The following is a 23,283-nucleotide window of genomic DNA, read 5'->3' on the forward strand; positions in this document are numbered from 1 at the left end:
TAGGGCCATGAGTGGAGTGCTTTGGGGGTTCTCAGGCTAAGGCTGGATTTGCCAATTCAAACCAAAAAGATCAGGTTTTAGTAAGCTCCGTGGGGGTCTTATCTAAGGGATGCATAGGGGAAAGAGTTGGGAGGCAGGAGAGACTGTTTATCACCAGGGGCACTGGGGAAATTGTATCAGGAACATACACTTACTTGTGATTCTACAGGCTCTTATCTAGTACATGGGCTGTTATCTAGGGCACGTACTTGAGGGAGAGGCTAGTGTGCTTAGCCACACAAAATGGATGCCAAGGCAGCAATGATATGGAATAGTTGAGCCAAACTCTCAATACCTTGCCTCTTCCTTCCACTTTTAATGACACTTACAATTACATTGGACCCATCTGGGTGATCCAGGATAATCTATAATCTTCCCATTTTAGAGTCAGTTGATAATTTTAATACAATCTATAACCTTAATTGCCCTTTGCCATGTAACCTCATATGGGTTCTGGGGATTGGGACATAGACATCTTTTAGGGTGGGGGACATTATTCCGCCTATCACAGAAAGTATTGTGTAAATATTCATTTTTTTGGAATTCATGGTATGGAACTTGGAAGAAACACTTTGGTTGGAAACAGACCAAACAGACCAGACACTTTGGTTCGACTCCATTAGATAACACCTAACAGAGGTATCTCTTTAGAGACAGTAGTTAGTCAAAGATAAGGAAGTGGTGGCTCACAGGGAAAGTGTAGTCTGAATAGAAGAGGACTGAAAATAAAATGGTCTTAAATGAGGGGGCGCCTGGGTGGCTCAGTCGGTTGAGCATCTGACTTCAGCTCAGGTCACGATCTCACAGCTCGTGAGTTCGAGCCCCGCGTCGGGCTCTGTGCTGACAGCTCGGAGCCTGGAGCCTGCTTCAGTTTCTGTGCCTCCCACTCTCTCTGCCTGAACCCACTAGCATTCTGTGTCTTTCTCAAAAATAAACATTAAAAAATGGTCTTAAGTGATAACACCTAAGAGGTAGTTCAAGAATGAGAAATGCACAAAGGAGACAAGAACAGCCAGGAGGAAAATCGGGAAAATGAATATAGTGGATACCATTGGTTGCCCACTCAGCAGCTATCCCTCTACATCTTTGCTAAGAGAGCCCTGCTTCTGTCGGATATTCACTCCCCACACACATAGCCATGGGGCTCAGGAAAGACACCCTCAGCCAACAGTACATGGCATTTCTCTGGTGAACGTTACTGTTCCAAACTCTTCCAAAGGGGGTACATGTGACCCACATTGGCCCAACAAGATCAAGGACTTTATTTCATGATTGGGAGGAGAGATGTCTCCATTCCTCTGGTTAAGAACCAGGAAGCACACTGCCCTACTTTCTGCTGGCAGCCACTTTATGATGATGAGAGGGCCAAATCTTAGGATGAAGCTGATGCTGTGGATGCTACAGCAAAAAGCACCTAGATTTCTGGTGATGTTCAGCCACAAAATCAACTGCTCTGGAAGCCAGCCCTCAGTTTGCATTTTCTGTTATGTGAGACGGCTTTCTTATCATTTCAACTGGTTTGGATTGAGGTTTCTTGAACCTGCTGCCAAAGGCATCCTAAGTGATGATGAGAACTACCACAGAAACCCAGGAGGGCTACAAGGTCTGGAAAGATCTGCTTGGCTAAAAGTTATAAAGAAGACAAGATGAGAACTGAGAAGGGTGTTGGATAGCAACAAAGAGGAGGTTGATGACATTAGGGAGAGCACTGTCAGTTGAGTGGGGTGGGGAGAGACCTATTTCTGTGAGCTTGAGTGCACTGGAGATGAGGAAAAGGAAACCAAGGACTTTGATTATGAAGGAAGATGAAGTATTGTTGGAAGACATAAGGGAAAAGAAATACAATTTTTTAAATGTTTAAGATGAGCATGTTTAGTAGAAAGGATGATAATTACATGTACCGATAGCCTATTATGCATTAGGTACTGTACTAAGCATTCCATATGTTCATGTTTTCAGTCTTCATAGCACCTGCGTGGGGTGGATATTAGTATCCCCATTTACATATAAAGTAACTGAGGTCTAGAGAAATTGAGAGTAACTTTCTAAAGAGCACATACCTGGGAATTAGCAGAGGCAAATCTAGGTCTTTTTGGTGTGTGTTGTGGTTTCATAACTATTTGACCATCTGGTCCACTCTTATCCACACTGACTGTAGGTTTTTGAAAGTGGTGATAGGTATATAAGTATCTAATGTATATAGAACTTACTTGGTAAATCTTCATCCTCATTGCATTTTCTGGACAACTGCACACACATATAGTATACTCCTTTCTAGGACATTTGCTGTTGCTTTGGCCCAGACCTCTTTGTTGAGCCTGGTGTCAATGAGCGTATCCGGAGTTACCATCTCCCTCATGGCAAATTTCCAGATCTCTGTGAGTGCCTGAGGAGCACACCTCTTGAAGCCTGTTCCATGGATGATGCACTTGTGAATGTTGATGGTGTATTCTCTGGTCACTCACTGCTGGCAAAATGGCCCTTCTCGCTTGCCCTTCTTTGTGAGAGAGCCACAAAGAGGGAGAAGAGGGCAAGGTATTCCAGTTCAGGTTCAGTCTAATGCTGCCCTACCCTTCACCCCTGTGCTGTCCTCCCTAAGAGGTCAGGAGAGAGAAACAGATTGCAGAAGGGGAGATAGTTTGTCAAGTGAAGCCTAATACTCAGAAAATGCACGTAACATAACCTTAGTTTGTGGTAGTTGGCTCTGTTTGGACTGCTCAGAGTTGCCTCTTAGAGTTGCCTCTCCTTTGTTCTCCAGTATTTGTCTTTATAAAGCCTTCAATTATCCTACAGTTCTTTATATATGAAGCGGGGTGATAACCTGCATTCCCTTTCATTGAAGTGCAGGTTTTTTTCCTTTAATTTTATTCTGGTTGACATGTAAAATACATATAATTTTGGTATTTGCCTAAAATACTGATGTTTGACAAGGGTGAACCCTTGAACATAACTCCTAGTGCCAGATGTGAAGGAAAGCCTAGATCTATTGGAAATGTTTTCGGGTTCTGGGCAAGTGTCTTATATCATGAGGTACTGAGAGTTCACAGGAGGGAGGGAGGGAGGGAGGATGAGGCTGCCAAGGCCAGACTAAGGAGGGCAAAGATCTCTCTGGTTGGCTTTCCTAATAAACTCCCCAGCTGCCATGGGATATGAGTTATAATGGGACATGGGGAGTATGCAGAACTTGGAGGGACTTGTGAAGTGAAGCACTGGGAGATGAGATTGGCTTGCATGGTCTTATTCAAAATGTACCCTTTGAACCAGGAGATAGCCTGTAGCAGACATTGTGGCTGGTTTCTCCTACGTCCATTCCAACCTAGATGATACATCTAAGCTAATCATGGTACTCCCATCCTCCTTGCTATTAGGTTTTTTAATATTTTTGTTTTATTTCAGAGAGAGTGTGAGTGAGCAAGCAGGGGAGAAGGACAGAGAGAGAGAGAGAATACCAAGCAGGTGCCACACTCAGCACAGAGCCCAACACAGGGCTCAATCCCATGGCCCTGGGATCATGACCTGAGCTGAATTTAAGAGTCGGGTGCTCAACCAACTGAGCCACCCAGGCACCCTGCTATTAGGTTTTTTAAAACAGCTTTTATGAGACAGCACTGACATATAAAAATTATATATATATATTTTTAAGGTATACAGACTGATGATTTTATATATATTGTGAAATTATCACCACAGTCAGGCTTGTTAACATATCCATCACCTCTACATAGTTACCAATGTGTGTGTGTTGAGAAGATTTATAATCTATCATCATAGCAAATTTCAAGTATACAGTAAGTATTGTTAACTATTATCACTGTGCTGTGCATTAGATCTCCAGAGTTTATTCATCTTGCATAATTGAAACTCTGTACCCTTTGACCAGCATCCCTTTGCTACTAGTTATTACTAGACATGCACAGAATTCTACCAGTCTCAGCTAATAAAACAAGAGCAGGACTTAGAAATGGACAAGAAAGTGTGTAGCCTCATGGCTACTGGCAGCCATCTTGGTGCTATGAGGAGTTTTTATACTAAAGACAGTGGAGCAGAGAGAAAAAAGATCCTAGTCCTCGATGGCATTTTAACTGACTCAGTTGACCAACGCTGGTTTAATACCTGCCCTATCTCTAAATATCCTACGTAAGACAATATATTTTCTTACCATTTAAGCCTATTTGTTTCAGATTTCCTACAACTTGCAGCTGAGCGAGTCCTACCCAATGTACCTGCCACAGGATAGCAAGCATGATGACTGACAACATCCTCTAAGACTGTAAGCCAAACTGGACTCTTTAGGCGACCCTCAGGATGGCCACTCAAAGCCAAGGAAGGGGAATTGGTGGGTTTTTGTGCCAGTTAACAGTATGTGTAAAATAGAAATACACGCATACCTCATTTTATTGTGCTTTGCTTTATTGCACTTTGCAGATACTGCATGTTTTACAAATTATAGTTTTGTGGCAACCCTGCACTGAACAAGTGTATTGGTGCCATTTTGGTAATTCTCACAATATTTAAAACTATTTCGTTATTATTATATTTGTTACAGTGACCTGTGGTCAGTGATTTTTGGTATCACTATTGTAATTATTTTGCGGTGCCATGAATTATGCCCATATAAGACAGAGAACTTAACCGATAAATGTGCTCTACCAACCCACCCCGCTATCTCTCTCCCTGTCCTCAGGACTCCCTATTCCCTGAGATACAATAATTTTGAAACTAAACCAACTAATATCCCAACATTGGCCTCTAAATGTTCAAGTGAAAAGAAGAGTCACATGTCTTTCACTTAAAATCAAAAGCTAGAAATGAATAAGCTTAGGAAGGCACGTTGAAAGCAAAGACAGGCTGGAAGCTAAGTCTCCTGCAAGTTAGCCAAGTTGGGAACGCAAAGGAAAAGTTCTTAAATGAAATTGAAAGTGCTACTTCAGTGAACATACAAATGATAAGAAAGGCAACAGCCTTGTTGATAGGGGGAAAGTTTTAGTGGTCTGGATAGAAGATCAAACCAGCCACAACATTCCCTTAAGTCAAAGCCTAATTCAGAGCAAAGCCTTAACACTCTTCAATTCTATGAAGGCTGAGAGAGGTGTGGAAGCTGCAGGAAAAAAGTTGGAAGCTAGCAGAGTTGGTTCACGAAGTTTAAGGAAAGGAGTAGCATAAAAGGAGCATATATCTCCACAGCATAAAAGTGTAAGGTGAGGCAGCAAGTACTGATGTAGAAGCTGCAGCAAGTTATCCAGATAGCCAGCTAAGACATGAATGAAGATGGCTACACTAAGCATATTTTCAACATAAACAAAACAACCTTCTATTGGAAGAAGATGCCACCTAGGACTTTCATAGCTAGAGAGAACTTAATGTCTGGCTTCAAAGTTTCAAAGGATAGGCTGATCTCTTAATACAGGGTAATGAAGCTAATTACTTAAAGTTGAAGCCAATGCTCATTCACCATTCTGAAAATCTAAGGGCGCTTAGTTGGCAAGGATGCAGAGAAAGGGGAACTCCCTTACACTGTTGGTGGGAATGCAAACTGGTGCAGCCACTGTGGAAAACCATATGGAGTTTCCTCAAAAAGTTAAAAATAGAACTAGCCAATGACCCAGCAATTGCACTACTAGGTATTTACCCAAAGGATACAAAAATATAGATTTGAATACATGTACCCTAATGTTTATAGCAGCATTATCAACAATAGCCAAATTGTGGAAAGAGTCCCAATGACCGTCAACTGATGAATGGATAAAGAAGATGTGGTATTAGCCATCAAAAAGAATGAAATCTTGTCATTTGCAATGATGTGGATGGAGCTAGAGGGTATTATGCTAAGCAAAATAAGTCAGAGAAAGACAAATACCATATGATTTCACTCATATGTGGAATTTAAGAAACAAAACGAACATGGGAGGAAATAAAAGAGGAAAACCAGAAAACAGACTCTTATCTATAGAGAACAAACTGATGGTTACCAGAGAGGAGGTAGGTGGGAGAATGTGTTAAATAGGTGATGGGATAGGAGGGCACATGTTGTGATGAGCACTGGGTGTTATATGTAAGTGTTGAATCACTAAAATCTACACCTGAAACTAATGTTACACTGCATGTTAACTAATTGGAATTTGAATTAAAACTTGAAAAAAATAAAGGCCTTTTAAGAATTGTACTAAATCTACTCTGCCTATGCTCTATAAATGGAACAATAAAGCCTGAATGACAGCACATCTGTTTACAATATGGCTTGCTGAATATTTTAAGCCTACTACTGAAACCTACTGCTTAGGGAAAAAAAAATCCTTTCAAAATATTATTGCTCATTGATAATGCGCTGGGTTACCCAAGAGCTCTGATGGAGATGTATAATGAAATTAATGTTGTTTTCATGCCTGCTAACATATCCTTTCTGCAGCCCAAGGATCAAAGAGGAATTTTAAATTTCAAGTCTTATCATATAAGAAATACATTTTTATAAGACTATAGTTGCCATAGATAGTGATTCCTCTCTGATGGATCTGGGCAAAGTAAACTGAAAACCTTCTGGAAAGGATTCAGCATTCTAGATGTCATTAAGAACATGTGTGATTCATGAGAAGAGGTAAAAACATTAATATTGACAGGAGTTAGAAGTTGATTCCAACCCACATCCAGGCAGGAACCTCCACCAGCAAAAAATTTTTTGAATGACTTTGAGGGGTTCAAGACTCAGTAGAGGCAGCAATTGCAGATGTGGTGGAAATACAAGAGGACTAGAACTAGAAGTGAAGCCTGAAGATGTGACTGCATTGCCACAATCTCATAAAACTTGGACAGATGAGGAGTTGCTTCTTATGGATGAGCAAAGAAAGTGATATCTTGAGATAGAATCTACTCCTGGTGAAGATGCTGTGAAGATTATTGAAATGACAACCAAGGATTTAGAGTATTATATAAACTTAGTTGACAAAGCAGTGACAGGGCTTGAGAAGATTGACTTCAGTTTTGAAAGAAGTTCTGCTTTGGGTAAAATGCTATTGAAGAGCATTGCATGCTATGGAGAAGTCGTCCATGAAAGGAAGAGTCAATTGATGCAGCAAATTTCATTGTTGTTTTATTTTAAGAAACTGGCACAGCCACCCCAACCTTCACCAACCACAACCCTCATTAGTTAGCAGCCACCAACATCCAGGCAGGAACCTCCACCAGCCAAAAGATTATGATTCACTGAAAGTTCAGGTGATGGTTAGCATTTTTTTGACAAAATATTTTTAAATTAAGGTATGTGCTTTAGATTTTTTTAGACATAATGCTCACAAACACTCAATAGACTACAGTATCATGTAAACATAACTTTCTTTTTTAACATTTATTTATTTTTGAGACAGAGAGAGAAAAGCATGAACGGGGGAGGGGCAGAGAGAGAGGGAGACACAGAATCGGACGCGGGGCTGGAACTCACGGACCGTGAGATCGTGACCTGAGCTAAAGTCGGACGCTCAACCGACTGAGCCACCCAGGCGCCCCTAAACATAACTTTTATATGCACCAGGAAGCCAAAAAATTCATTTCACTTGCTTTATTATGATATTTGCTTTATTGCAGTGGTCTGGAACTGAGCCCTCAATTTCTCCAAGGTATGCCTGCATGAAACTGGTTTGAATGGTTAATTTCTGTATTGTGCAGCTGAGGAGGGGAGGTAGGTAAGAAGAGTTTATTTTTCAATTTACATTTTTTATTTATCCTCTTTTTTTTTTTCATGGGCATGCATCACTTTTTTATTGTGGTGAAATATTCATAACATACAATTTACCATTTTAACCATTTTTTAAGTTTATTTATTTATTTTGAGAGAGAGACAGCACAAGCAGGGGAGGGACAGAGAGAGAGAAAAAGAGAGAGAGAGAGAGAGAGAGAGGGAGAGCGAATCCCAAGCAGGCTCCACACCGTCAGCACAGAGCCCAACCAAGGGCTCAAACTCGTGAACTGTGAGACCATGACCTGAGCCAAAACCAAAAGTCGGATGCTTAACTGACAGAGCCACCCAGGCACCCCTACCATTTTAACCATTTTTAAGCGTATAGTTCAGGAGCATTTAGTAATTTCATATTGTTGTGATATCATCACCACCATCCATCTCAAGAACTATGAATTTGACTATTCTAGGTAACACATGTGAGTGGAATTTTACAATATTTGTCCTTTTTGTGACTTATTTCACTTAGCATAATGTCTTCAAGTTCACTAGTATCATAGTACATATCAATGCTTTGTTCCTTGTTATGGCTAAGTAATATTCTATTGTGTGTATATATCACATTTTGTTTATCCATTCATCCATTAATAGACACTTGGGTTGGGTCCACCTTTTGGCTATTGTGAATAATGTTGCTATGAACATTGATGTACAATATCTGTCCAATACTAAAAACATTTTATTTAAGCCTATCCATGAAGTGGGGAGAAAATCTGGGAAAAAATTAATAAAAAGGCTAAAGATGGTTGTGTTTGAGTGATGAGGTTATTTCACTTTTTTTCATTATAAAGTCATATACTTTCTCTAACAATCACATATTATCTTAAAGAAAAAAATGTGTTTTTTTTTTAAAGAAAGGAACTTTTAAAAAGAGTTAAGGTAAAACTCACCTGAGATACAGAAAAGTTAACACAAGGAAAAAACAAAACAAATCAGTATTTGTGGAGTGTCTATTGTGTCTGAGCCATTTTAACACATCTTAGTATCCTTTTTGGTATGCTAGAAGCTTCTAATGAGGATAAATACTAATAAGTAAATAAATAGGTAATTATGTTAAAAAAATAAATATCATCTGATACAGAAACTTACTGATCTTCATAGAACAGTTATATTCACAAACTTGCTTACGCTTATGCTTAATTGTATACTTTAAATAGGGATAATTGCAATCCATCACCAATACTCCCCCCCCAAACCCCCAGTCCCTGTTTGCTTAGAATTGATTATGTAGCTCTCCTATTGCTGAATAACTGTACAAATACACTTTTAACTGTAGGGGCAGAGGGCAACCCAAGATGGGCCACTTTGGCATAACAATTCTTTTGAGTTAAAAAGCAATTAAAAAAAAAAAAAACAGCAGATTCCAGAAAAGCTCTTAACCTCCTAATCAACTGCCTAAAAGAATTTATTTATTTATTTTTTTTAACGTTTATTTATTTCTGAGACAGAGAGAGACAGGGCATGAATGGGGGAGGGTCAGAGAGACAGGGAGACACAGAATCCGAAAACAGGCTCCAGGCTCTGAGCGGTCAGCACAGAGACTGACACGGGGCTTGAACCCACGGACCGCGAGATCATGACCTGAGCTGAAGTCGGCCGCTTAACCGACTGAGCCACCCAGGCGCCCCAACTGCCTAAAAAGAATTTAAATAGAGGACTTCAGGTAGGAAGAAAGCAATCACCACACATAACTACAGTATAATATGAACTAGATGTGGTAGACAGGGAGGAATCGAACAAAGCCTATTTGATCAAATCCCATTGTTCCTGAGTAGCCTAGCAGACATTTATTGGTAAACCACTGTTCACCTCTTTTTCATTTTCCTGTGAATTGCATTCCTTCCCTTTGAAGTCCCAGACCCTAATCTCTTCTCCTTAGTTCAGGATGACATTATTCTTCTTTTTGCCTGCCTGTCTTTGGAATTTCTATCTGTGTGGATTTCCTACATGTACAAAATGAAATTTTCATTTTCTCCTGTTAATCTGTCTCATGTCAACTTGATTTTTAGTCCAGCTAGAAGGACCTTGAAGAGCAGAGAAAATTATTCCTTTCCAACAAATAGTTGGTAACTTTCATAAGCTTCTTTCCTTCTTTTTTTAATACTTTAAGTTGCATCCTCTTCTACTCTGAACAAAGCTCTCTGTGTTTCATGCTCTCAGGTCCCTAAAGTGTATCTTCATCTCTAATAAAAATTATTTTAAATATCTTTCCATAAAATAGATAACTTGAAAATGATTACTCTGTAAAGATGATAAATTTCACAGTTCCCTGTCTACCACTGAGGCAGTGTGTTAGGAGAAAAAATCTCTTCCTCATCATAACAGGCGCCAAATTCAGTTTCTTCCTACTGGCATCAGAAGAACTCAACCAAAGGTGAGGCAGAATCACAAATCAGCAGACAACATCATCATTCTAAAGCTGCCTTCTCTTAACTTGCAACCCACCAATGAAAAACAGTAAGAAGAAAAATGTTAAAAATCATGTACTACACAGAATTAAAGAACACTTTCAGAAAGTTGTCTCAAAGTAAAACTCGTTAAATTGAGATATTTTACAACCCTGTTAAACCAGTGGTTTAAATACTAATAAAACTAGCTGATCCTTCATAGGCTAGTTGAGGTCTTGTAGAGGGCTCTGACTTTTTAAGACTTATTTCTTCCTTCTCTACATTTTCTTTTCAACTCCTCTGAATCCTGATATAACAAAAAAAAAATCGATGCAAAACAAGTCCCCACACTCACTCCACAGTTGCTAGGTGCCTTCCAGATGGCTGCCTGAAGATTTTAGGGATATATTGTCTATTCAGCTGTTCCAGGGGTTGCCTGTGGCTTGTCCCTGGCTTTGAAGTTGAGATGCTGTGCCTGTAGCCTCAGTGAGAAGATATTGACCCATTTAATCCACATATTTAGGGATTGCTTGAGATTTCAGGCTGTGCAGATCTAAAGGGTTCCTGATTTATCCAAAGGCAAAGAAAACAGGACCTCAGCCTTGTAACTAAGATAGAAAGAATGAGCTCCAGGTGACTAACTGCTTTGGGGAAACCCATGGTACTGATTTGCAGATGTTATAGGTGAGACTCTTGGCTGTGAATACATTCCAGTGAGCTCTTACATGTAAGTTTCTTACATAAAGTTTCTTGACATAAAGGGAACTGAGCTACAGCAGCTCACATGAATCCCTCCCATTAACTTTCCAGTTTTTCTCCCCCGTGTACCTGGCCAGGCTTAGGGAAGAAACCCAATCTGAAACAAGTTTAAATGATCAGATTCTCCATTACTGCATCAGAACCTTCCAGAACCTTCTCATAAACAACAGTCCCAGGCACATACCTCTAAAAAAAATAAAGGCTAATACCTGTTATTTTAAATAGTTAAGGGCTTTTACACTGAATAGATCAATATTACTGTACCCACTCTACCATTCCATACTGTTTCACCAAAGCATCTCATTTGGAAAGTCAACTTTCTTCCGTCCCACTCCTTTGGGAAAGGACTGATTTGTCCTAGTTTTTGTCGAGAGAAGAGCAGAAAACGTGAATACATCTTAAGAGCTCTCCATCAGAATTGCAATCCAGATCTGTTATTTCCCTGGTCTCCACTTTTGCAGTGAAATACCTTGCCTAATATCAAAGAGTTCCTTTCCTCAGGCTACCTTTGGGGTGAAGCTCCATGGGAAAGAAATGGATATTCACATCTCCTTCTCTTTCACCAAAGGGATAGAGATCCTAGGTGTTTCAGGCCACTTCTGGCAGCATCTCTCAGCCTTTTAAACAGCTCTGCTTTGTGAAATATGGCAGGGTATGAGTGGGAAGTGGGAAGGGCCTGCAGTTTTCCTTGAAGAACTGCTTTCTTGTGGAGCCGTTGTTTCCTCTCAGAAATTGTTATCTATCGCCACCTGCTGGTCCTTCTGTCTACGTGTTTGGAATAGCAGGAATTGAGTTTAAGATTTACACACGATTTGCCCAAATACAAATCACTCTGTCCTCCTTGATTAATTTCTTTAACATTAGAATATTTCATCTTTTGAATACCAAGGAGGAAGGGACCATTTGACGATTATCTGAGGAACTCAGCGCTCTCCGATAGGAGAAAAGACTGTAATTTCCGGAGTCCTTTCCAGCGTTGTGGCTGAAATTCTGCCTTCCTCACCACCCTTTTAACCCTTTCCTGCCTCCCAGGAGTGAGTATGGCGTGGGGTTTTTTTTTGAGGCGGGGGTGTCTATTAGCTATGGTTCCCAAGAAAAGTACAGAATGATTTGGGACTATCTTTAAAGTACACAAACACCACCGAATAGACTTTTAGCTTCGACTTAAGAAAAGCCGAGTGTAAGGTTAACAACGCTTTTCACAGCCCTGGTCTCGGGAGACAGACGTTTAAACGGTGAGCACTGCCATTTTTTTCCCCTCTTTTTTGGTCATAAATTAGATACTTAAAATAGACCTAAAGAGCCAGCTGAAATGAACCAACACCGTGACTCTAAATTACCTTTCCTGGAGGCTAAGAATGCTAAATGCGTCAAAAAAAAAAAAAAAAAAAAGATTGACGTTTCTTATTTACTCACCTTGACGTGGACCATATTTTACGCATAAAAATCTCACCCGCAGCCTGTTTAGGCTCCCCTTCCACGCCTTACTCTCCTCCCACCCTTCCCTTTTTTCTTTTGCTGAAAGGCTCTGCTCCAAATCCAACAGGAATATCTTTAAACACCCTGGGAAAGGGCATTGTGGGCGGGGGTCGTGTTCCCAAGTTCCAGCCATCGCTGACCTAAAGGAAGGTTGTCCTGAGTGGACAGGATCAAGTAGCCGAGGCTGCAGGCTCGGAAACCCCTAACACCCCGGAGAGAACGGAGGACTCGCACTCGCCCACTCCGTCTGCCTCTGGGCGCCGTGTTCCCCTTTCTTCAAAGCTCTAAACCTTACATCAAATGCAAACGAAACAGCTGGGCGGACACCACTCCCTTCCGGACCACCTCTCATCACCGGTTCGAGTCCCTGTAGAGAATATCTATTTTCCACCCTCATTGTCCAAAGCATTTCCCCACCACCCATACCGGGAGTAATAAAAGATAAAAAGAATAGCGCAAAACAAACAAAAATACGGATTCCAAATGTTCTAAAGAGCCAAAAGACAACCACAACCACCCTCACTACAAATTCTTACCGAGAAGGAGAGGGCGAAATACACTATTCTCCCACCCCCCACTCCAAGAAGGGAAAAACACAGCAGTTAACAGCAGGGAGGGAGACGGGCAGGGTGAGTGGGGCGGGTTGGCCAAGGGCTGGTGACTGAAGCCGACCAAAGGGAGGCCTAAGGGACCGAGCTGCGTGCGCTGTCCTTGGTTCTGAAAGAGCCGTGCCCTGCCTCCCAACTTCGTGTGCTGGAACTGGCTGTAATTTCAGGCCCTTAGTTCCTTGACATCCTCGCAGAGCCCAAGAGTCTGGATTGGAATGGGGAATAATCGGCAACTAACCCAAACCATGAAGCCCCCAACTTGGTGTGGGGGGGGCGGGGGGGGAGGGCTTCTGTTACTCTCCCTGCCTACCTGGAATGTCAACTCCATGAGTACAGAGATAATATAAGTTGCTGGGACAGTGTAAAACTCCCTGAGAATAGTGCCTCTCACGAGGCAGATGATTAATAAATATTCGTTTAATGACTAATTATTAATATTTAGTTAAACATTTTTTAAAGTTTATTTTTATTTTGATAGCGATACAGAGAGCAAGTGGGGGAGGGGCAGAGCGAGAGGGAGAGATAGGATCCCAAGCAGGCTCTGTCAGCACAGAGCCCCCATGCGGGGGTCGAACTCACGAACTGTGAGATCATGACCTGAGCTGAAATCAAGAGTCAGACGCTTAACCCAATGAGCCACCCAGGTGCCCCTAGTTAAACAATTTTAAGTTAAGGAGAAGACTTCATTCCCTCCCCCTCCATAAAGGAGTGAGAGGGATGTCCTCGCAATTGCACGGACTCAACTTTAATTTGTGATACCTGCTCTTATAGATTTCTTTTTTCCAACGAGATAATTCCTTAGCTAAAACGTTAGGGGTGACGTTTTGGACAATGGGGTCAGAAGAAGGAGTGGTTGGAAATTTCTGAGTCTCAAGCCACAGGTGAAAGTAAACGAATCTTCCTTTCCGGAGAATCTCCGGTCTTAGGAGAAGGTTGAGGAGACAGGGAGAGCCGGCACCTTTCTGAGACAGCGGACCCCGAAGGGTATCGGGATTTGTTGCCTCCTCCCGACAGTCGACTTGCTCCGCGCGTCCTCAATGATTTAGCACCGGCACTGGGCTCTCTGATTGGTGCAACATCTCCTTTAGGGAGGCTCTGGGAGGGGACGTGGGTGGAACTCCCAGCCTCATTTCAGAGTAAACCGCACTTTTCGTGTGTTGCGGTGCCGGGTTTTGAAGGGATGTTTCCTGCTTTGATTGGGCACGCCCACCTTGCCCAGCCTGGAGCTCTGGCGCTCAGAGCTGAGGTTACTGCCCTACCCCGCCCCCCCACCCCCGTTCAGGATGCTTTTGTGTCCTTAAAAAGTGCCCGAGCTTTTATTGCAAGGTGGAGAGAGGACGACAGTATTTTCTTTAGTATCAAGGGCAACGCGGTGATTTCAAACCTCAGAGCGCGAACCCTCTTACTGATGGGACTATATCTTCTCAGGGCAGAATCTTCGATCTCTATTATGGAATTTTCGGTGATTAGTAAGATTTTCTGCATCCCCAGAGTGTCGTGGTAAAAGCAGACAAGACTATTCAGAGAGAAGGTGTGGGCTTCGGTTGGACCAGCAAGGCCGCAGACTTGTCCATAAATAACCCTGCCTGCTGCACCGCCAACAGGAGGCGAAAAATCACTGTGAAACAAATAAAGGAATCACTGGTTACACGATATCATCCAGATACACACAAAGATAAACTTTTTTTTTTTTTTTTTTTTTTTTTGCCCCAAAGAAAAAGAAACTGAGGAATTGGAAAGAGGAGAACATACATTAGCGACGAGGGTGGCTGAGGGATGGCTTGACCAGGCAGGAGAAGAACAGAGCCCAGACAGCCCCTTCCAGGTGTTAGCTCCCGCTGGGAGGAAAGACCCCGCTAACACAGGCCTCGCGGTCTCTGGGTGCCTGGCGCCCCCTGGTGGAAATTTTTCCGCGAACGCCTTTTATTATGAGGGGGCTTCTCCCAACGCGGCAATTCATTAAATATGTTTAAAATATTGCAAAGGGAAAATCCTTTAAAAGCGCAAAAAATCGAAAGAGGAGTGAGGAGAGTGGGCAGGGCAGGGAGTGACTGTCTGCTCCCCACCCCCACCCCCGCCCCCTGGGGCTCGGGTTTCCCGTTTGTCTCAGAGCAGCGCTCGTGCGTGTTATTAACCTTCAGATGTGATCAATCAGGAGGACTTCTTTCCCCATTACCAAGGGGACCAAAGCAAGCAGGGAGTGCACAGTGGATGGGAAACGGGACCTTTGCTCTGCGGATGGCAGTGGGTAGCGGTACTCAGTTGAGGTACTTTGGGGAGGCTCTGAGCTGGATGAGAAAACTGAAGGGAAAGGAGTGGGGGTCTCTCCGGGGGTCTGAGTGTTCCCCCCTCATCTCTGCCTCCTTTGCTTTTACCACAATCCTGGTTCAATAGAAAGCCAGTGAGGACGCAACCCCAGAGCTCCCTTTTACTCAAGAAAGAGTCATCGGGTCGTAGATCCGGGAGGACAGCGAGGAAAGAAAGCCACTGCTCTAGTCTTCTCAAAAGTATGGGAGGGGAAGGGAAAGGGAGAGAGGGATGAAGAAGAAGCACTCAACAAGGCAGAACTCTTCATAGAAATTATCTTTTCCATCGTCTTACCCGGACACTCTGTTTCAAAAAATAGAGCACGTTGAGTACAGCCTGGATTACTCATAGGGCCTTTTTTTTTTCCGGGCCCCAAACCGTGATCTGGATTTATAATCGCCCTTTAAAGCTCCAGAGGCGATCAGGCACCTGCAAAGGAGCCCCACCGCTCTGCCGACGAGCTGCCCCCGCAAGCAGCGGCCTCGTGATTCCCCCGCGGAGCGGGTCCCCGCCTCCCCACTCCGCCCCCGCCTCCCCCAAAGCCTAGCAGCTGCCTCTCCCGACTGCTCTCTTCTCCTCCTGGCGCTCGCGTGCGGGACGGTGCTGGCGGGTGCGAGGAGGCAGCTGGAGGTGACGCCGGGAAGATCACGCCTGTGGCAAGGACCGGAGCCGAACGGTTCGCTGCGCGCTGCGCAGAAGAGCGGCGGGAGCGCCCGGCTTACTGTCGCCTAGCCCAGGTTGGGTAAGCGCGCGGGCCGCCTGGACTTCCCAGTGCCCAGCTTCAGCTCTTCATCTGGGTGCTCTTCACCCACGGTTTCTTGGTCAACCCCCACTCCCGGCGACCGCCATCTACCCTCCCGAGCAGAACGCGTCCCGCCCGCCCCACTCCTGGCTCTCCCTTGGTGCGCGGCGCAGTGACCCCCGCCCTCACACTCATCCAATCCCGCACCAGCGAAATTCACGCCTAGGGATGTCCAGAAGCTGAGACCTGCGCTGAAGTGGAGAGAGAACGATTTTCCCCAACGCTTCCTGGCTGTGAGCGCGGGTTCTCACCGAAGGGCTCGTGGGCAGCGGCAGCCAAAAGGCGCGACTCGGAGCGGTAACCTGTTACTTCCCCAGAAGCGGCGGTCTACCGGCTGTCTGCGTTGCTGTATTGAGTGCGCGCGCAGGGCTAGGTGTGGGGTCCCAGGGTGCTTGTGAAGGCTGTGGCCGGCGGCTGCTACTCGGCAGAGTCTTAGATCTACCCAGATTGGCCCGCACTCTCTGTCCCGGGGCCTTCGGTAGCCATCGCGCCAGCGCCGAGCGCAGTGTACAAGGGGCGTCGCGCACCGATCCTAGTCTGCCGCACTTCAGCGCGCAGAGGGCAAGTTCGTTTCTCCGGTAATGTCCTTTCTTGCCCCCCTCAATCTCCGGCTTTGTACAGCGACAAATCCCGGGACCTCAGAGAGTTAGGTGGAGAGGGAACAGAGAAACCCGGACCGAGCCTCATCCTAGGCTTCCAGATGGCTCAAAGCGGGGTGGGACAAGGTTTCCGACCCGCTGCTTTCCTTGCTGTCTGGAGTGCAAGGGTGATTGTAGTTCTTCTCCCCGATCAAGTCAGAGAGAGAATGTAAAAATATGACTCTTTTTTCCCCTAACCTTGTCTCACACAAAGTCCCCGGTCCCCGGAGCAGTTACCCTCCTTCTTTCCAGGGAATTAGCCAGACACAACAACGGGAACCAGACACCGAACCAGACGTGCCCGCCCCGTGCGCGCTCCCCCCGCCTGCCCGCCCTCAGGCTGCTGAGAGCCCAAGGGGCTGGTCGTGGCTCGGCTGGAAAATCGCACATTGAGCCTCCCGTGCCCTCCTACCCCTATCCCCCGCACCTCAGGCGTTTTGCACTGGCCTTGGGCTCCCCTAGTCTCTGCGCTGCACTCCAGGTCACCCCGCTCCGCCGCCAGACTGGAGAGCAGCCACTGGGCTACGTTGCCCTGCGCCAGAGTCCCAGAGATCGCGCGCACGTCTCCTCCTCCCCTCGGCGCACCCCGACCCAGCCGGTTAGGTGCCCTTCCTCCCGCCTCTCTGTCCCAAGCCCAGACTTCTGGGGGAGCGTCCGCGCCCCCAGCTGCTCAGTCGCCTCCCGCGCCGGACCCCGGAAGCCCTCCCCGCACTGCTCTCGCTTCTCTTTGCAGCCTGTTCCTGCGCGCGACTGGCCGAGGACCCCGGACAGCAGAGGCCCAGGACGACCGAGCTGATGGCGTCTTCGACCCCTTCTTCGTCCGCAACCTCCTCGAATGCGGGAGCGGACCCCAATACTACCAACCTGCGCCCCACAAGTAGGTTCTGTCCCAGTTTCCTATCAAATAGACTGCGGGGAAGATGGGGGCGCTGGGGACGTGGAGGAGGCTGCGCTGACGGAAAGGGAAGGGGGAACGCAGAGATGATGGAGGCTGCAAAGAGATGGGGCCCTGACCTGGGTCCTGGCCAGAGGTCGTTTGACTGCCAGCGATGCCAGGAGATTCTGGGGCGCTGGAGAGTAGGAACCACACAAGGTTCGAGCAGCGGCGATCGTTGGGGGCTTCGCTTCGGGGGAGGGACGGACAGAGAGAGTATTGTTTTTGTTGTGTGTGGTTTCTTCGCTTGGTGGGACGACTGGGGTCAGGGCAGAGGGCGGTGGTGAGGAGACTGTAGCCTCGGCGGGGAATAGAGTTTTCTGTCTCCAGCTCTCGTTGAGCGGAGATCCGGCCCCCCTCCTCCCTCCCCCCCCCCCCCGCGCTGTGCTCGAAGTCTATAATCAGCGGAAATTTCGACGTTAATTGCAGCTTTTTAAGAAAACTCGGGGTCCCTAATTGCTGGAAATTTTGCGTCGAGCTATTGACGATGTGAGGGAGAAGCCAGGAGTGAGAAAGGTGCATAAAACGGTTTGAGATCGAGCCTCGACATTTCAGGCAATTAATTACATCTCAGACCAAAAAAAAAGAAAAAAGAAAAAAGAAAAGAGAAAAGAGAAAGCAAGGATCGGGCAGCAACCTGAATGGGAGAGAGGTGGGGAACTAGGAAGGGGCAAGCAGCTTTGCTAGGGCGGGAGGAGAGGGCACCCAATCCTTTCTCCGGGGCAGGAGATCTGTTAGCAATTGACAGATTTGGAAGAGAGAAAAACGGGGGAACCAGATACAAGGCGGGGGGGGGATGGCTTTATGCTTCCCCACCTCTAGCTCAGTGTGCTCCTTAGCCCATTTCCAGAATCTGTCTTTAATTTAGATGTATTTCCTACCTTTCTGTAGAAGCGTGGCGATGAGGGAATTGTTTTCTTTTTTCCCATTTTGGATTGATATGCGCCACCCCCACACACCACACACCAATCTATCAGCTCCAGTAGTAACAGCCCCAGAATTTCTATATAAGAGGGCTTAGGAGTGGCAGTGTGGTTTAGAAGAGCTTATTGCTACGCTTTTATGGCACTTTCTACAAGCTTGAGAAATGTCATTGTTCCCATAAACGAAGGTGGGGGATTGTTATCTGGCAAGCCCCCTCTCCAATTCTTTGGCGCAGCTACTGGCTCCTGGCCCCGGAGACCGGGGTTTAAGTCCTGAGGTTGCGTTTCAGTTCCCTTTGCCAGCTCCCTCTCCCCGCCTCCCAGGCGAGCTACAATTACCCACACAACAAAGAGGGGTCGGGAGAGCCGCCAGCCTGGTGGCACGTGAGCCGGGCACTGGCGGCCGAGCTGGCCGGAACAGGCCGGGAGGAACGCGAGGCCTGCCCGCCTTTGTCTGTTGCTCTGGCCTTGATGGATTTTCTTTTCCAGACCTGTCTACATTTCCCGCCCCCTTTTTGTTGCCTGATAGGGCTGGGCGATCGCTGTGTTCACCCACCTCAGAGTCTGCCCGCATCCCACCCCACCCCCGTTAACCTTACCCCCGGCGGTAGCCACGGTCTAACGCACACGCCCAACCTCGGTGCGAGAACCAGTGGAGGCGCTGACCTGAGTCCGCACCTGGCCTGGGGCGCCCGGAAGCCACCGAGGCAGAAGGAAGATAGTAGAGGACCCTGCCTGGGAAGAGCGTGCAGCACCTGTCCTGAGAACGCCGTCAGTCGCCCCCCAGCAGCCCAGCTGCGGAGCGGGGCATCCTAAGCTGCAAGCGCTTGCCCGGCTCTCTACCGGCTCTCACCCTCCCTTGCAGACACACCCTCTACCCGCCTGCTGGCTCTGTTTCTCTCTCCCTCCAAGCTTCTCCCGGGGGGGGCCTTGCTTGATCCGCACAACCTACTCGGCCTCCTGCTCCAGCGACCCCTTCTCCCAGCTCTCCGCCACTCGTCTCCTGGACCTTCCTTGAGCCAAAGGGGATCCTCACTTCTTTTCCTCATCTATCTGTCCCTTTATTTCACTATAACCCCCCCAACTCTGAAGGCAGTGCAGTGGGTCTGAACGCCAATGTCCCAGCTGAGTAACCTTGGAAAATTCGCTAACCTCTCTGAACCTCAATGTTTTATTTGTAAAATGAGTATTAAGATTAACACTCTTCTTGTTTCACAGGGTTGTTCTGAGTATTAGTGGAGATGGTGTTTAAAGCAAAAGCACTTATTGACGTGGAAATAGCTCTTTACCCGCCAGGTATATTATAAGGGTTTTGCTTTCGCACCGATTTGCTGTCTGAGGCAGGAACTCCATCTGTGACCTGCTGTCTCACTGACGTCGGTCTATTTCTTCTCCCCGCTGGGGCTCTGTTGTGCCTCGGGTTTAATGGATGTCACTCTCCTTATCGCCACCAACATTCGCGCGGGGCTGAAAGGCTGGGCCAGGGTGGGGTGGGGGATGGGAATGATTGGAGGCGCCATGCTTTGAGAGATACGAAGGGTATTTCACGCTGGGCCCACCACACCAGTTAGAGTGCGGGCCGCCACAGGCACCCCCGTGCACCTTCCTGGAAAGCCGAACCTCGAGGGCCGCATAGACCCTGAGGAGTTTGAGCCTGGTAATGAAGGAAACACAGCAGCAGAATGGTCTGCCATTCGGACCCGGAGGAAAGGCGCCGATTGCCTTTGCGTTTCTCCCGCTCCACGCCCGAGACGTCCGAGGGAAGGGTAATGAGGGGCAGGTTGGGAAGAAGGGATCGGAGATGAGGACCGGAGGCGCACTATTGTTTCCCGATTCTGGGTCCGACTGAGGAGCAGCCATGCGAGCCCGATCATCTAGTCAAATACTATTTTTCACCCAAATTAATTCCTGAACTCTTCCGCGACCCCATTTCATGCCAGTTTATTTTAAGCTGCCACTCGGCTGGAGACCCGCCAAGAAATTATGAGACGTTTTGGTCCCAGATGCCTCTGTGTTCCCTTTCCGGGCTGCTGTGGTCGCCCTTCGAGTCCGCAAGGCGGAGGCCAAGGGACAGGGCCTGGAGGGTGGGTCCTGGGTAAGGAGCGGCCTGGCCCCGTCTTTTGCACGTGGGTTCGGCCCTGTCCCACTCCGATCCTGCTCCCCAGCTACCCTGCCAGTGTCGCTTGGAGGACGGGAGGGTCCCGTGGGTTCTCGGCCTTCCAGAGACCCCGTTCTATAACTGAAAGTGGGAACAGGAAGGGAGTGTGATGGGCCCTCGAAGGGCACGAGTCTGCCCGTCGGCCCACGGATCTGGCTTCTTGCTCCTTTCACGAAGGAGTTTTTATTGAGGAGCACTGGCGAAGACCTGCTCCTCCTCCCCAGAACACATTTGCCCTCGATCCGGTCCCCCACGTTCCGAATCTCACTGATCGCACCTCTTTGCTTTTTAGCATATGACACCTGTGCGGCGTGGCCCATGGATTGCACCAGAAAACTGGGGCTCAAGATCTGCGGTGAGTGAAAGGGCCCGCTGGGGCCTGGCGGGCCGGCGCAGCTCGCGGGTTTTGAGGGTTTGGGTAGAGTGGGGCGCACGCAGAAGGAGATCGATCTCTTGGGTTTGGCTTTCTAAAGCCCCGACGCCTATGCGAGACGCTCCTCTAACCTGTTTTAACCCTCCTCCGCCTTTGCTTGACCCGGCCGGGAGGGACCTTATTTGCTGGAGTCCGGGACTAACCGAGACACGGCGGGACTTCCCCGGTCTAAGGCGGGAAAGCGCGAGCACAGCGCCCCCGCGCGGCAGCCGGGCTCTTCTTGCCCGGCGTCCGGGTCGTTCCTACGCGTGCGCTCAACCTGCGGCTAGAGGGTCTGGTAGAAAAGGTCAACTAGTCTGGTTTTCCTGGAGAGCAGGCCTAAGGCACGATTTCCGCCTGAGGAGGAGGCTGGCAGGTCGTGCCCCTACCCCCGCCAAACGTACGTTGAAAGTTGGCCTCCCCAGTTTGAGAATTTGCTCCGATATGTCATAACGGATTCAGATTTCGTTCTTTCATTCTTTGCCTGCAGCCCCCGGTGGCCTGCCTGGGGAGGTGTGGGCGGGCGCAGTCCAGAGGGTTTGCGGAGCCTGCCCTTGAAGGAGAGGAGGGTAGGAAACGGGGCCAGGCGGGGCGTGGGGCCGCAAGAGGAGAAAGGGGGTGTCGGGCACGATTTGCCAAAGAGGAAGAAAAATAGATCTGGGAGCTGGAAAGGAGAAAGAACCTTTCTCCGGAGACGTGATGGTCTGAAATGAAAACGCCCAAGGGCTGTAATTTTTTTTTTTTTTTTTTTTTTTTTTTTTTTTTTTGGTAAGGGAAAAAAGGAGATTTGTTCGAAGGGACACAGCTGAGTGGCTCCGCTGAACAATGAGGACTTGCTTTCCTTGCTACATTTCACCGTCTAAAATCTCTAACCTTATCGGGCCAGAAAATACGGACGGGCAGGGGGCGGAGAGGCGGGGGAAGATTAACGAGGGGCTTATTAAAGAGCCATCCGTCAGCGGCTGCGCGCGGGAGATAGCGGCGGAACGAGTACGGGGCACTCCCGCCCCAGCCGCGAGCGCGGGCCGGCCACGGCGTGTTCCCCGGGCCTGCTCTTCCAGCTTCTCTGCGTCCGGGGGCCCGAGGAAGGCGGCAGCTGGGGCCGGAGCAGACCGGGGGCATTTAACGGCTTCTGGGAATTACCCTCCGTCCCCCGCTTTGCCGCGCGGCGCCCTCCCTGCGTTTCCGGGGCTCTGTCCCTTTGATCCAACAAGCAGCATTCTCGGTGAGCGAGCGTTGCTCGACTAGACCCAGCCATCTTCCAGGGAAAGCCCAGCCCTGCCGCGCGGGGCGGCCCCGGGTTTGACCCTCTCCCCAGCACGCGAGGCCCGCGGGGCTAGGCCGGGGCCGCGTCCGCGCGCGGGGGGCAGCTGGCCGCAGCCGAGCTTTGTTCTATAATAGCCCCCTCCCCCCGCTGCCATTCCGGCTTAATGGCCCGTTTTCGCGCCGGGTCCCTTCGGCGGCCGCGGCGCTCAGCTTCTGCAGCCGTCATTGTCATGCAGCCGGGCAAGCAGAACTGAACGAGCCCTGGGCGCCCGCCGCGGTCGCGGGGAGGGCGGGGGAGACTTGGGATGAGCGTGGCCTTCCCCGCGGTCCTGCGCCTGCCTGGCGGGCAGCCTTCGTCCACCCGCATTCCCTGCGTCCGTCCCGCGCCCCAGGCCTTGCCCTCTACGCCCCCCTCATCCGAGTCGGGGGAAGAAAAGGTCTAACTGCCCCCTTCGGGAGACACACCTGAAACGTCTCTAAAGAGTAACTGGGCAAGAAAGAGTTGAGCTTCCTTGGGTCTGAAAATAGGAGTCCCCGAGTTTGCATCAGTTTAGCCTGAGGAAGGACTCTGGAACATTTGGAGGTGACCATCTCCAGAGAGTTTCTCCTTTGTTTCTAAACACACACGTACCCCGACACTAATTTCAGAGAAGTGGCAACCTGTTTGACAGGAGGAGAGGCCTGGTAGTCTGTTGAGGGGAAATTGCCTTCTGCTAATAGTCAAGCTTTGGGGGCCACGCGTGAGGAGGCTTCACGTTAGGTTTGATTCTGAAAGGAAACAAAACCCCAGGCAGATTTAGTTTCCATACTTTGGGCCAACTCTGGCTGTCCAAAGTGAAGTCTTC

General features: G+C 47.9%; 1 protein-coding gene across 1 annotated transcript in view; it reads left to right on the plus strand.

The window, feature by feature from the left end:
• The first annotated feature begins 15,947 nt into the window (after positions 1-15,947).
• The window catches only part of GAD1 (glutamate decarboxylase 1), a 41,971-nt gene continuing 34,635 nt past the window's right edge, over positions 15,948-23,283 (plus strand). Inside the window, exons 1-3 of the mRNA XM_030327451.1 lie at positions 15,948-16,042; positions 17,479-17,622; positions 21,053-21,115. Coding sequence (XP_030183311.1) covers positions 17,541-17,622; positions 21,053-21,115 — 145 coding nt within the window. The 5' untranslated portion in view covers positions 15,948-16,042; positions 17,479-17,540. The remainder of the gene's footprint in view (positions 16,043-17,478; positions 17,623-21,052; positions 21,116-23,283) is intronic.

This window comes from Lynx canadensis, chromosome C1 (assembly GCF_007474595.2).
Source record: "Lynx canadensis isolate LIC74 chromosome C1, mLynCan4.pri.v2, whole genome shotgun sequence".
NCBI lineage: Eukaryota > Metazoa > Chordata > Mammalia > Carnivora > Felidae > Lynx > Lynx canadensis.